This window comes from Hyla sarda, chromosome 8 (assembly GCF_029499605.1).
Source record: "Hyla sarda isolate aHylSar1 chromosome 8, aHylSar1.hap1, whole genome shotgun sequence".
In the NCBI taxonomy this organism is placed as follows: domain Eukaryota; kingdom Metazoa; phylum Chordata; class Amphibia; order Anura; family Hylidae; genus Hyla; species Hyla sarda.
In genome coordinates, this window is record NC_079196.1 from 137,620,595 (window position 1) to 137,632,996 (window position 12,402).

The 12,402-nt window shown below is 41.7% G+C and overlaps 1 protein-coding gene across 5 annotated transcripts in view; it reads left to right on the top strand.

The window, feature by feature from the left end:
- The window catches only part of PGAP1 (post-GPI attachment to proteins inositol deacylase 1), a 1,221,194-nt gene that overhangs the window by 699,577 nt on the left and 509,215 nt on the right, over positions 1-12,402 (top strand). For all 5 annotated transcript variants that reach the window (XM_056536018.1, XM_056536017.1, XM_056536020.1 and 2 more), the window contains 2 exons: positions 2,002-2,075; positions 2,189-2,240. In XM_056536018.1, coding sequence (XP_056391993.1) covers positions 2,002-2,075; positions 2,189-2,240 — 126 coding nt within the window. The remainder of the gene's footprint in view (positions 1-2,001; positions 2,076-2,188; positions 2,241-12,402) is intronic.

Consider the following 12,402-nt stretch of genomic DNA (forward strand, 5'->3'; position numbering starts at 1 on the left):
AATTTGGGGATTTTTCACCAAGAAAGGATGCAAGTTACCATAAAATTTTACCTCTAAGTTAAAGTAGAATATGTCACGAAAAAAACAATCTCTGAATCGGAATGATAACTAAAAGCTTTCCAGAGTTATTAATGTTCAGTGGTCAGATTTGCAAAAAACGCTCTGATCCTTAAGGTGTAAAATGGCCTGGTCCTTTAGGGGTTAAGTTGTCTATGCTTACAGAGACAACAATGTAGTTGGTATATTGTGTGCCCCACATATTGAAGAGAACACTTATACTGGATTACCTATATAGCGAAATCTGATTGGCAAGTAAGGAGGCTTTTAATCTTAAAATGTTGTTTTGTACCCTTTTATCCTTTGGGATTGCTTTCTGTTGTTGGTAGACTTTTAAAGGTAGGGGCCCGCCTTATGTGGTCAGGGGTGCCTTCGGTGGGGAATTTTTTAAAGATGCAATCTTGCTGTAAAAAATGCCAGTGACAAGTTCATATTTTTTATTATTTTTTTTACTATCTGATGCCTTACTGTTAAAAGTAGTTATAAAATTTGTCGTAAACAATTTAGAATCCGATTTTGCTCTCTTGGTGTTTTTTTTGGGTATGATATATTTTCTTTTTGGCTCTGTCCCCTCCCCTGTTAGGACCGGGCGAGGTCCATACATCCTGACACCTGTAGTCACCATTATTTATTCAGTTACCATAAACTTGCCCATTCGTTGTCCGGTTAATATGAGTAACAGCTCACTTATCATACATAACCGAGATCCTGTCGGAGCTGAATCTAGCCGTTTGCATTTCCATATCTTCCGCTCCAGTAGATTCCTGCAGTTAAGCGAAGTCTGTGGATTGTAAAACTTAGTCACGCATTAGGAATATCTGGACGTCCAGTCTATCTAATTGTGACTATACCTGAGGAAGATCCTAGTCCAGGTTTCAAACGTGTTGTTTTACATGAATAAAGGATGTTTTAAACTTCACTGCACTGGTGTCCCGTGAAAAGTGCCGATATCCAGGCCCATATTCAGGTCCGCATTCTACTCCACACTTCATGTATATGTCCATCCTGGTGCATCAAGTACCAGGACGTACATTTATGTCATATGCCATTAAGGGGTTAGGGCCTATTTTTGGTTGTATGTCTAATAATTTGAGCTGTTTTTGTTGTTTAATATTCTGTTTATCACTTTTAAAGTGGCCAGAAAAACACCATTAAGCAAGTCATATGACATGGCCTCAACTTCACAGCTGCTTCTTTATTGCACATTATTGAACAAGATTAAAACCTCATTGTCAGAAGAAGGCAGGGGACTTTCTTGGCTCTCAGGCCAATGTAGATATGGTTTAAAAGTTATTTTATCTAGAAAATAAAATTTTACATGTTATTTTGCATATAAGTAGAAAATGCCTTGAAGAGCACAGTTGCAGAGTAGGTGTTTGCATAGTTTTTTGGGTCATTTAGAAAAAAAATCTATAAATATGATAAATTTGTTACCACTCCAAGAGAGACTACCAACTCTACTTTTTAAAGCGCCTGGGGTGTAGAGTAAAAAAAATGTGATTGTTTAAAATGAAATTATCTCCTATCCTCTGATTGCAAGGGGTCCCAACCGTTGGGTACAAGGCTCCCCCCCCTACCTTAGAAGGGGTTAATCTTCAGTGCCCCCATACAAATGAATAGATTGTGTGCTCTTACTGAGGTGCTATTCTGCAGAATGGGGGGTGGGGGAGGGGAGGAGGGAGGTCACAGCAGTTGGACCTCACCCCGCAATCAGATACTTATCCTTTATCCTGTAGGGGATAAGATCATTTTCAACGGACAACCCCTTTAACTTTGGAAGGTAAAAGTTGAATAATCTGTGAGGATTAAATGCAACACAGATTGTCAGTTATGTAAAATGAGCTTGTTCCCTGTACATTTCTTTTAGGTCCATAATTCCACTTTCTAGGTACAAAAAAAACTGATATAGGTTCTCTGATTAACTGTTAAATGTTATTATTTTAGGGTTGTCATCAAATCACATAAAGATCAACTCTTCTGGACTTCTGCACGTTTTATGCCTTCAGGGGTTTAGTAAGGTACTGTATTTTGTGAGACTATTATTGCCTACTGAAATATATATGCACTTTTATATGTGATGCATATGTGCGTGTGTGTATACACATATGTTTTTGTATTTTTTTTTTTATAGATGTACCAAGCCTTTAACATCTTAATTGAGAGAAACTGTACTCAATCCATAGGCAAGTAATGTACACAATTATTTTTTATGCCAGTTTTCATGTTTCAAAAGTATAAAAAATACCAAACTTTATTGAAAATATATAATGCACTAACATTAGGGACACTAACATTAATTATTTTTATTAATTAAGAAAATACAAGGTGAATGAACAGAAGAGAAATGTTAATTCTATTAGGTTAATCTGCAAAACGTTAGAAGAACCATAAACAAACTAAAGATCGCCAGCCCAAAACTGACCAAAATTGTCTTGCCAAAAGTGACCTTTCGGTAAGACAATAAATACAGTGGTCCCTCAACATACGATAGTAATTTGTTCCAAACGACCCATCGTTTGTCGAATCCATCATATGTTGAGGCATCCGTGCAATGTAAAGTATAGAAAGCTGTACTCGCCTGTCCCCGCCGCTCCGGACCAGGTCCTCACCGCTCCCGATGCTGTCCGAGGGGCTCCCTATGCTGTCCCGCTGCTCCGGTGTCTTCTTTGCGATCCTCCGGCTTCTTCCGCATCTTCTGCAGGGTCCAGGCCTTGCTTTCTGGTGACGTTATTACGCTGCTGCGCCGGCGCGGCCTGCGTAGTGACGTAATAACGACGCCGGAAAGCGAGGCCCGGACCCTGGAGAAGATGCGGAAGACGCCGGAGGATCGCGAAGTGGACCCGGAGCAGCGGGAATAGGTAAGCGAACCTGCCCGGGATGCTTAAGCATTTTGCGCTGTCGGATAGCAGTTAATGCGATGGCCCCGACATATAAAAGCATCGTATGTCGATGCTGACATCGACATGCGATGGCCTCTGAGAGGCCATTGTATTTCGATTTTATCATATGTCGGGGCCATCGCATGTCGGGGGGGTTATTGTTGTTGATTACAAATTTAGAGAAAAAAAGACACTTTAAAATATATACTATAAATTATTTAAAGTGCCAGAGCCTCTAAGGTTCATGTAAATACAGTAGGGATCAAAAGTTTGGGCACCCCAGGTAAAAATTTGTATTAATGTGCATAAAGAAGCCAAGGAAATATGGAAAAATCTCCAAAAGGCATCAAATTACAGATTAGACATTCTTATAATATATCAACAAAAGTTAGATTTAATTTCCATCATTTACACTTTCAAAATAACAGAAAACAAAAAATGGCATCTGCAAAAGTTTGGGCACCCTGCAGAATTTATAGCATGCACTGTCCCCTTTGCAAAGCTGAGACCTGCCAGTGTCATGGATTGTTCTTAATCATCATTTGGGAAGACCAGGTGATGTCAATCTCAAAGGTTTTAAATGCCCAGACTCATCTGACCTTGCCCCAACAATCAGCACCATAGGTTCTTCTAAGCAGTTGTCTAGAAATCTGAAACTGAAAATAGTTGACACTCACAAAGCTGGAGAAGGCTATAAGAAGATACCAAATGTTTTCAGATGTCAATATCCTCTGTTCGGAATGTAATTTACCTGTTCAGGACCCTTGACATACGCCTACGTCATGACACCCTGGTACTTAAGGACCCATGACGTAGGCGTACGTCATGGAGAATTCCGGCCCGCGCGGGGATCGGACCTGGATGCCTGCTGAAATCATTCAGCAGACATCCCGTGCAAACGTCCAGGGGGGTGATCAGATCCCCCCATGTCGGTGAACGTGGCAAATCGCGTGACCCAGAATGTAAGGGGGATCGTGGTTGTCTAAGACACCTACGATCCCCCTGAAGGGATAGGAGTGAGGTGACAGGGGTGCCACCCCTCCTATCCCTGCTATTGGTGGTCTATACGCGACCACCAATAGCAGATCGGGGGCGGGGGGGGCTAACTTTCATTTTCCCCGTCCTGCCCACCCACAATAGGCGGGGCAGGAAGGGGAAACAACGGGGATCGGCGCCGAAGATCCACTTACCAATCCGGGCGGGTGTCGGAGGCAGCGTGCAACGGAGATCGGTGGGCGGCGATGTCGTGCGGCTGGATCGTACGGAAGCCGGTTAGTTGCCTAGCAATATCTGGAGGGTACAGTTTGAGACCACTATACGGTGGTCTCTTACTGTAGCCCTCCAGATGTTGCAAAACTACAACTCCCAGCATGTCCACACAGCTGTTTTGGCATGCTGGAATATGTAGTTTTACAACAGCTGGAGGACCACAGTTTGGAGATCACTTTGCAGTGATGCAAAACTGCAAATCACAGCATGCACAGACAGCAAACAGCTGCCTCTGCATGCTGGGAGTTGTAGTTGTGTACCTCCAGCTATTGCATAACTACATCTCCCAGCATGCCCTTTGCCGATCAGTACATACTGGGAGTTGTAGTTTTGCAACAGCTGGAGGCACACTGGTTGAAAAATACTGAGTTAGGTAACAGAACCAGTGTGCCTCCAGCTGTTGAGAGTGCACTATGTACATTTGAGGCCTAAATTGGTGATTTGCACAGGGGTGGCTGATTTTACAGCGGTTCTGACATAAACGCAAAAAAAAAATACCCACATGTGACCCCATTTTGTTAACTACACCCCTCATGTAATGTAATAAGGGGTACAGTGAGCATTTATGCCCCACAGGTGTCTGGCAGATTTTTGGAACAGTGGTCCGTGAAAATGAAAAATTTAATTTTTCATATGCACAGCCCACTGTTCCAAAGATCTTTCAAATGCCAGTGGGGTGTAAATGCTCACTGTACCCCTTATTACATTACATAAGGGGTGTAGTTTCCAAAATGGGGTCACATGTGGGGGGGTCCACTGTTCTGGCTCAATGGAGCTCCTTCTCTTCTGAGCATTGTAGTGCACCAGCAGAGCACTTGACGTCCACACATGGGGTATTTCCATACTCAGAAGAGATGGGGTTACAAAATCCCACTGCGCTCGCCGAACACTTGACATACACATATGAGGTATTTTCTTACTCAAGAGAAATTGGGTTACACATTTTAGGAAGATTTCTCTCCTTTTACCCCTTGTAAAAATTCAATAACTGGGTCTACAAGAACATGCGAGTGTAAAAAATAAAGATTTTTAATTTTCTCCTTCAATTTGCTGCTCTTCCTGTGAAACACCTAAAGGGTTGTTTCATTTTGAATACTTTAAGGGGTGCAGCTTTTATAATGGGGTCATTTGTGGGGTATTTCTAATATGAAGGCCCTTCAAATCCACTTCAAAACAGAACTGGTCCCTGAAAAATTTCGGTTTAGAAAATTTTGTGGAAAATTGCTACTATACTTTGATCTGATGTCTTCCAAAAGTAAAAACATGTCAACTTTATGATGAAAATATAAAGTAGACATATTGTATATGTGAATCAATATATAATTTATTTGGAATATTCATTTTCCTTATAAGCAGAGAGCTTCATAGTTAAAAAAAAAAATGCAAAATTTTCAATTTTTTCATCAAATTTTGGAATTTTTCACCAAGAAATGATGCAAATATCGACAAAATTTTAGCACTAACATAAAGTAGAATATGTCACGAAAAAAAAACTATCCGGAATCAGAATGAAAAGTAAAAGCATCCCAGAGTTATTAATGCTTAAAGTGAAAGTGGTCAGATGTGCAAATAATGGCCGGGTCCTACAGTAAAAATTGGCTGGGTCCTTAAGGGGTTAAGAAATGGCAGTCATCAGGAACAGTGGAAGTTAAAGCCAAATCTGTAAGACCAATAAAATATCAGACAGAACAGCTCGCAGGATTGTGAGAAAAACAATTCAAAACCCACGTTTGACTACACAATCCCTCCAGAAAGATCTGGCAAACACTGGAGTTATGGTACACTATTCCACTATAAAGAGATACTTGTACAAATATGGTCTTCATGGAAGAGTCATCAGAAGAAAACCTCTTCTACATCCTCCCCACAAAAATCAGCATTTGAACTTTGCAAATGAACATATAGACAAGCCTTATGCATTTTGGAAACAAGTTCTGTTGACCGATGAGGTTAAAATTGATCTTTTTGGCCGGAATGAGCAAAGGTAAGTTTGGAGAAGAATTTAATGAAAAGAACCTCTGTCCAACTGTTCAGCTTGGGGGTGGATCAATCATGCTTTGGGGTTGCATTGCAGCCAGTGACACAGGAAACATCTCACGAGTAGAAGTAAAAATGGATTCAATAAAATCTCAGCAAATTTTGGATGCTAACTTGATGCCATCTGTGAAAAAGCTGAAGTTAAAGAAAGTATGGCTTCTACAAATGGATAATGATCCTAAACACACCTCGAAATCCATGGGGGATTACATCAAGAGGCGTAAACGGAAGGTTTTGCCATGGCCTTCACAATCTCCTGACCTCAACATAATTGAAAATCTATGGAGAGACCTTAAAAGAGCAGCCCAGAAATCTAAAAGAGCTGGAAGACTTTTGTAAGGAAGAATGGGCAAAGATACGACAAACAAGAATTGAAATACTCGGCTGGCTACAAAAAGCGTTTACAAGCTGTGATACTTGCCAAAGGGGCAGTACAAGATATTAACTCTGCAGGGTGCCCAAACTTTTGCAGACACCATTTTTTGTTTTCTGTTATTTTGAAAGTGTAAATGATGGAAATAAAATTTAACTTTTGTTGACATATATTATAAGAATGTCTAATCTGTAATTTGATTCCTTTTGGAGATTTTTCCATCTTTCCTTGGCTTCTTTATGCACATTAATACAAATTTTTACCTAGGGTTCCCAAACGTTTGATCCCCACTGTATGGCTAGTAAAGTGAATGTGTCTATTATATAGTACTAACACGTACGTCTCTGCTGCAGGATGCTGCCAATCCCAAAGTATGGTAGGTTAAGTGTTATTTATGCTGCACAAAGGAAACATGAGGAAAGATTAAAAGAATTAAATTTTTTTGTCTTGAGAAGAGACATATAAGGGGGGATATGATGAACCTACATAAATGGCCCATACAAAAAATATGGGGAAAAATTCTCCCAGGTTAAACCCCCTCAAAGGATAAAGGGGCACTCCATCCGTCTAGAGAAGAAAAGGTTTTGTCTCAAGGGGCCTTCTTTACCAAAAGAACTGTTAATTTATGTCTATCTCAGGAGTTGGTCACAGCAGGAACAGTTGAAAGCTTCAAATCAGGGTTAGATATATTCCTAGAACAAAATAAAATTATTGCTTATTCAGAAATATAAAATCACATCCGTTCACCTTCATCCAACCATACCCCTTCCCTTCAATTCCTTGGTCGAACTTGATGGACGTGTGTCTTCTTTCAACTATGTAACTATATAACACCCTACAGACTAAACCCCCCAAAAATAAAATTAGAAACAGGCTCAGGAAGAGGGTGTTTATCAATGGAACATACACTTTATCACAGTTAATATTTGGGTACCACAGGGGTCATTATTGGATCCTAAAATCAAAAAGGATGAGACCAGTTTATGGAGGGCTACTTAAATGCCATAACAATCCCATAGAACACCATCAGGTGATCCAACAAAACCCTTGGTTCCCATATACCTATTAGATTAATAATAAAAAGTGCAATCTTTATTAACACCACACACTAATTCTTAATTTTTAAATGATTGTGCCCACATTGATCTGACTTGATCCGGCTGGTCTATGTGATTACTAAACACTTATGGGACTCGAGACACAATAATTAAAAAATTTAGAATTATTGTGTGTTATTAAAGATTGCACTTTTTTATTATTAATCTAATAGGTATATGGGAACCAAGGGTTTTGTTGGATCACCTGATTGTGATCTATGGGATTGTTATAGTATAGTATATCTCTTTTGATATTTTATACTACTCTGTGTCTATTACCTTACAGTCTACAGATGTATCTGGGGAAGCTAGAGGCTTGGGCAGAGACATGACAAATAACGTTTAATATGGCTAAATGCAATGTTATGCACTTTGGCTATGGCAACAAGATATATGACTGTGCTTAATTTGTTAAGGACCAAGGGCATACCTGTACGTCCTGGGTCCTTTCCCTTTCTATAATGCGTGGCCACGGCATGGCCCCACGTCATAGCAGAGGCCGGGACCCGGGACTAATCTGATTGCGGTGCCGCATGCTATTAACCCTTTAGACTCGGCATTCAAAGTTGATCGCCACGTCTAAAGTGAAACTAAACTACCTCCGGCTAGCTTTGGGGGCTGTTCGGGACTGCCATGGTGAAATCACGGCATCCCGAACAGCTGTAGGACACGAGGAGGGTCCCCTTACCTGCCTCCTGGTGTCTGATGGCCGAATGACTGCTCCGTGCCTGAGATCCAGGCATGAGCAGTCAAGCTCTAGAATCATCGATCAATGGTTTCCTATGAGAAACCATTGAATCAATGTAAAAGATCAGTGTATGCAGTGTTATATCCCTATAACATTGCAAAAAAAAATGAAAAAAAAGTTAATAAAGATGATTTAACCCCTTCCCTAATAAATTTGAATCACCCCCCTTTTCCCTTTTAAAAAAAAGTGTAAATAAAAATAAAAAAAAACGTGGTATCGCCACGTGCGAAAATGTCCGAATTATAAAAATATAATGTTAATTAAACCGCACGGTCAACGGCATACGCGCAAAAAAATTCCAAATTCCAAAGACGTACACGGTGCAGAAAATGAGCCCTCATACCGCCCTGTATGCAGAAAAATAAAAAAGTTATAGGGGTCAAAAGATGACAATTTTAAATGTATAAATTTTCTGCATGTAGTTATGATTTTTTCCTGAAGTCAAAATCAAACCTATATAAGTAAGGTATCATTTTAATCATATGGACCTACAGAATAAAGATAAGGTGTCATTTTTACCAATAAATGTACTGCGTTGAAACTTGAAGCCTCCAAATGTAAAAAAAAACAAAAAAAAAAAAACTGGTCCTTAACCTCTTCAGGACATAGGGCGTATGGATACGCCCTGAATCCCGAGTCCTTAAGGACCGAGGGCGTATCCATACGCCCGTGGGAATTCCGGCCCCCACCGCTAGCCGATTGGGGACCGGAGCCGGATGCCTGCTGAAATCGTTCAGCAGGCATCCCGGCATATCGCCCAGGGGGGTCATTATGCCCCCCCATGTCGGCGATCGCCGCAGATCGCTGGACAATTCAGTCCAGCGATCTGCGGCGATTCCGGGTCAATCGGGTCTCCAGTGACCCGGTGACCCGGAATTACTGGCTGTTCGGGGCCGTCTCTGACGGCCCCGAACAGCCAGAGCCTGCAGGGGTGAGGTGGCACTGGTGCCACCTCACGATCGCCCTGATTCGTCGGCCGGATTCGTAATCCGGCCGACCAATCAGGGCGCCTGCTGCGGGTGTCACTCCCGCACCCGCTCCGCCCCTCTTCTGGAGGACGTGAGCGGGTGCGGGACGTGCACCCCGGGTGCTGGGGACCCCGATCCCCGGCGCCCCTGTTGGGATCGGGGCCCCAGGAGCAGCTGCGGCGGCGGGACTGACCTGCAGAGTCTGGATCGTTGGAGGTGAGTGACAGCCTCCTGCTGTTGCTTAGCAACAGCTCCCAGCATGCAAAAAGGGCATGCTGGGAGCTGTAGTTATGCAACAGCAGGAGGTAGACCACCACAACTCCCAGCATTCCCTTATGGGCATGCTGGGACTTATGGTTTTGCAACAGCTGGAGGCACATTCTTTCTATGGAAAAATGTACCTTCAGCTGTTGTCTAACTACAACTCCCAGCTTGCACAAACAGCTAAAGTGCATGCTGGGAGTTGTAGTGGTGCATCTGCTGGTTGCATAACTACAACTCCCAGCATGCCCGTTGGCTGTCGGTGACTGCTGAGAGTTGTAGTTTTGCAACAGCTGGAGGCACACTGGTTGTGAAACACTGAGTTAGGTCACAAACTCATTGATGCATAACCAGTGTGCCTACAGTTGTTGCAAAACTGCAACTCTCAGCAGTCACCGACAGCCAACGGGCATGCTGGGAGTTGTAGTTTTGCAACAGCTGGATGTCCCCCCCAATGTGAACGTACAGGGTACACTCACATGGGCGGAGGATTACAGTAAGTATCTGGCTGCAAATTTGAGCTGCCGCAAACTTTCTGCTGCAGCTCAAATTGCCAGCGAGAAACTACTGTGAACCCCCACCCGTGCGACTGTACCCTAAAAACACTACACTACACTACACTACACTACCACAAAAAATAAAATAAAAAGTAAAAAACACTACATATACACATACCCCTACACAGCCCCCTCCCCTCCCCAATAAAAATGAAAAACGTCTGGTACGCCACTGTTTCCAGAACGGAGCCTCCAGCTGTTGCAAAACAACTCCCAGTATTGTCGGACAGCCGTTGACTGTCCAGGCATGCTGGGAGTTTTGCAACAGCTGGAGGCACCCTGTTTGGGAATCACTGGCGTAGAATACCCCTATGTCCACCCCTATGCAAGTCCCTAATTTAGGCCTCAAATGCGCATGGCGCTCTCACTTTGGAGCCCTGTCGTATTTCAAGGCAACAGTTTAGGGTCACATATGGGGTATCGCCGTACTCGGGAGAAATTGTGTTACAAATTTTGGGGGGTATTTTCTGCTTTTACCCTTTTTAAAAATGTTAAATTTTTGGGAAACCAAGCATTTTAGGTAAAAAAAAAATTTTTTTTTTACATATGCAAAAGTCGTGAAACACCTGTGGGGTATAAAGGTTCACTTAACCCCTTGTTACGTTCCCCAAGGGGTCTAGTTTCCAAAATGGTATGCCATGTGGGTATTTTTTTGCTGTCCTGGCACCATAGGGGCTTCCTAAATGCGGCATGCCCCCAGAGAAAATTTTGCGTTCAAAAAGCCAAATGTGACTCTTTCACTTCCGAGACCTGTAGTGCGCCAGCAGAGCACTTTTCACCCCCATATGGGGTGTTTTCTGAATCGGGAGAAATTGGGCTTCAAATTTTTAGGGGTATTTTCTGCTATTACCCTTTTTAAAAATAATTTTTTTGGGGGAAAACAAGCATTTTAGGTAAAATTAGTTTTTGTTTTTTACATTTGCAAAAGTCGTGAAACACCTGTGGGGTATTAAGGTTCACTTTATCCCATGTTACATTCCCCGAGGGGTTTAGTTTCCAAAATGGTATGCCATGTGTTTTTTTTTTTTTCTGTTCTGGCACCATAAGGGCTTCCTAAAGGTAACATGCCCCCCAAAAACCATTTCAGAAAAACGTACTCTCCAAAATCCCCTTGCGCTCCTTCCCTTCTGAGCCCTCTACTGCGCCCGCCGAACACTTTACATAGACATATGAGGTATGTGCTTACTCGAGAGAAATTGGGCTACAAATACAAGTAAAAATATTGTCCTTTTACCCCTTGTAAAAATTCAAAAATTGGGTCTACAAGAACATGTGAGTATAAAAAATGAAGATTGTGAATTTTCTCCTTCACTTTGCTGCTATTCCTGTGAAACACCTAAAGGGTTAAAACGCTGACTGAATGTCATTTTGAATACTTTGGGGGGTGTAGTTTTTATAATGGGGTCATTTATGGGGTATTTCTAATATGAAGACCCTTCAAATCCACTTCAAACCTGAACTGGTCCCTGAAAAATACTGAGTTTGAAAATTTTGTGAAAAATCGTAAAATTGCTGCTGACCGTTGAAGCCCTCTGGTGTCTTCCAAAAGTAAAAACACGTCAATTTTATGATGCAAACATAAAGTAGACATATTGTATATGTGAACCAAAAAAAAATGTATTCGTAATATCCATTTTCCTTACAAGCAGAGAGCTTCAAAGTTAGAAAAATGCTAAATTTTCAAATTTTTCATCAAATTTACGGATTTTTCACCAAGAAAGGATGCAAGTATCGACAAAAATTTACCACTATGTTAAAGTAGAATATGTCACGAAAAAACAATCTCGTAATCAGAATGATAACTAAAAGCATTCCAGAGTTATTAATGTTTAAAGTGACAGTGGTCAGATGTGCAAAAAACGCTCCGGTCCTTAAGGCCAAAATGGGCTCCGTCCTGAAGGGGTTAAGGGGTTAATAGTAAAACACTGGATAAAACTATCACTGAAAAGGACTAGGTTGTATTGGTGAACAATAAACTTCAGCGACCAGTTCTAGGCAGCTGCTGCCAAAGCAAATTAAGTCATGGATAGATCCTTGAAAAGAGGGATAGATGTTTGTGACAAGAACATAGTTCCTATACATATCACTAGTCAGAGCACCCTTAGAATATAGAATAAAAGTGGTGGGTGCAGAGGACGTGAACTGCAGTACTACGA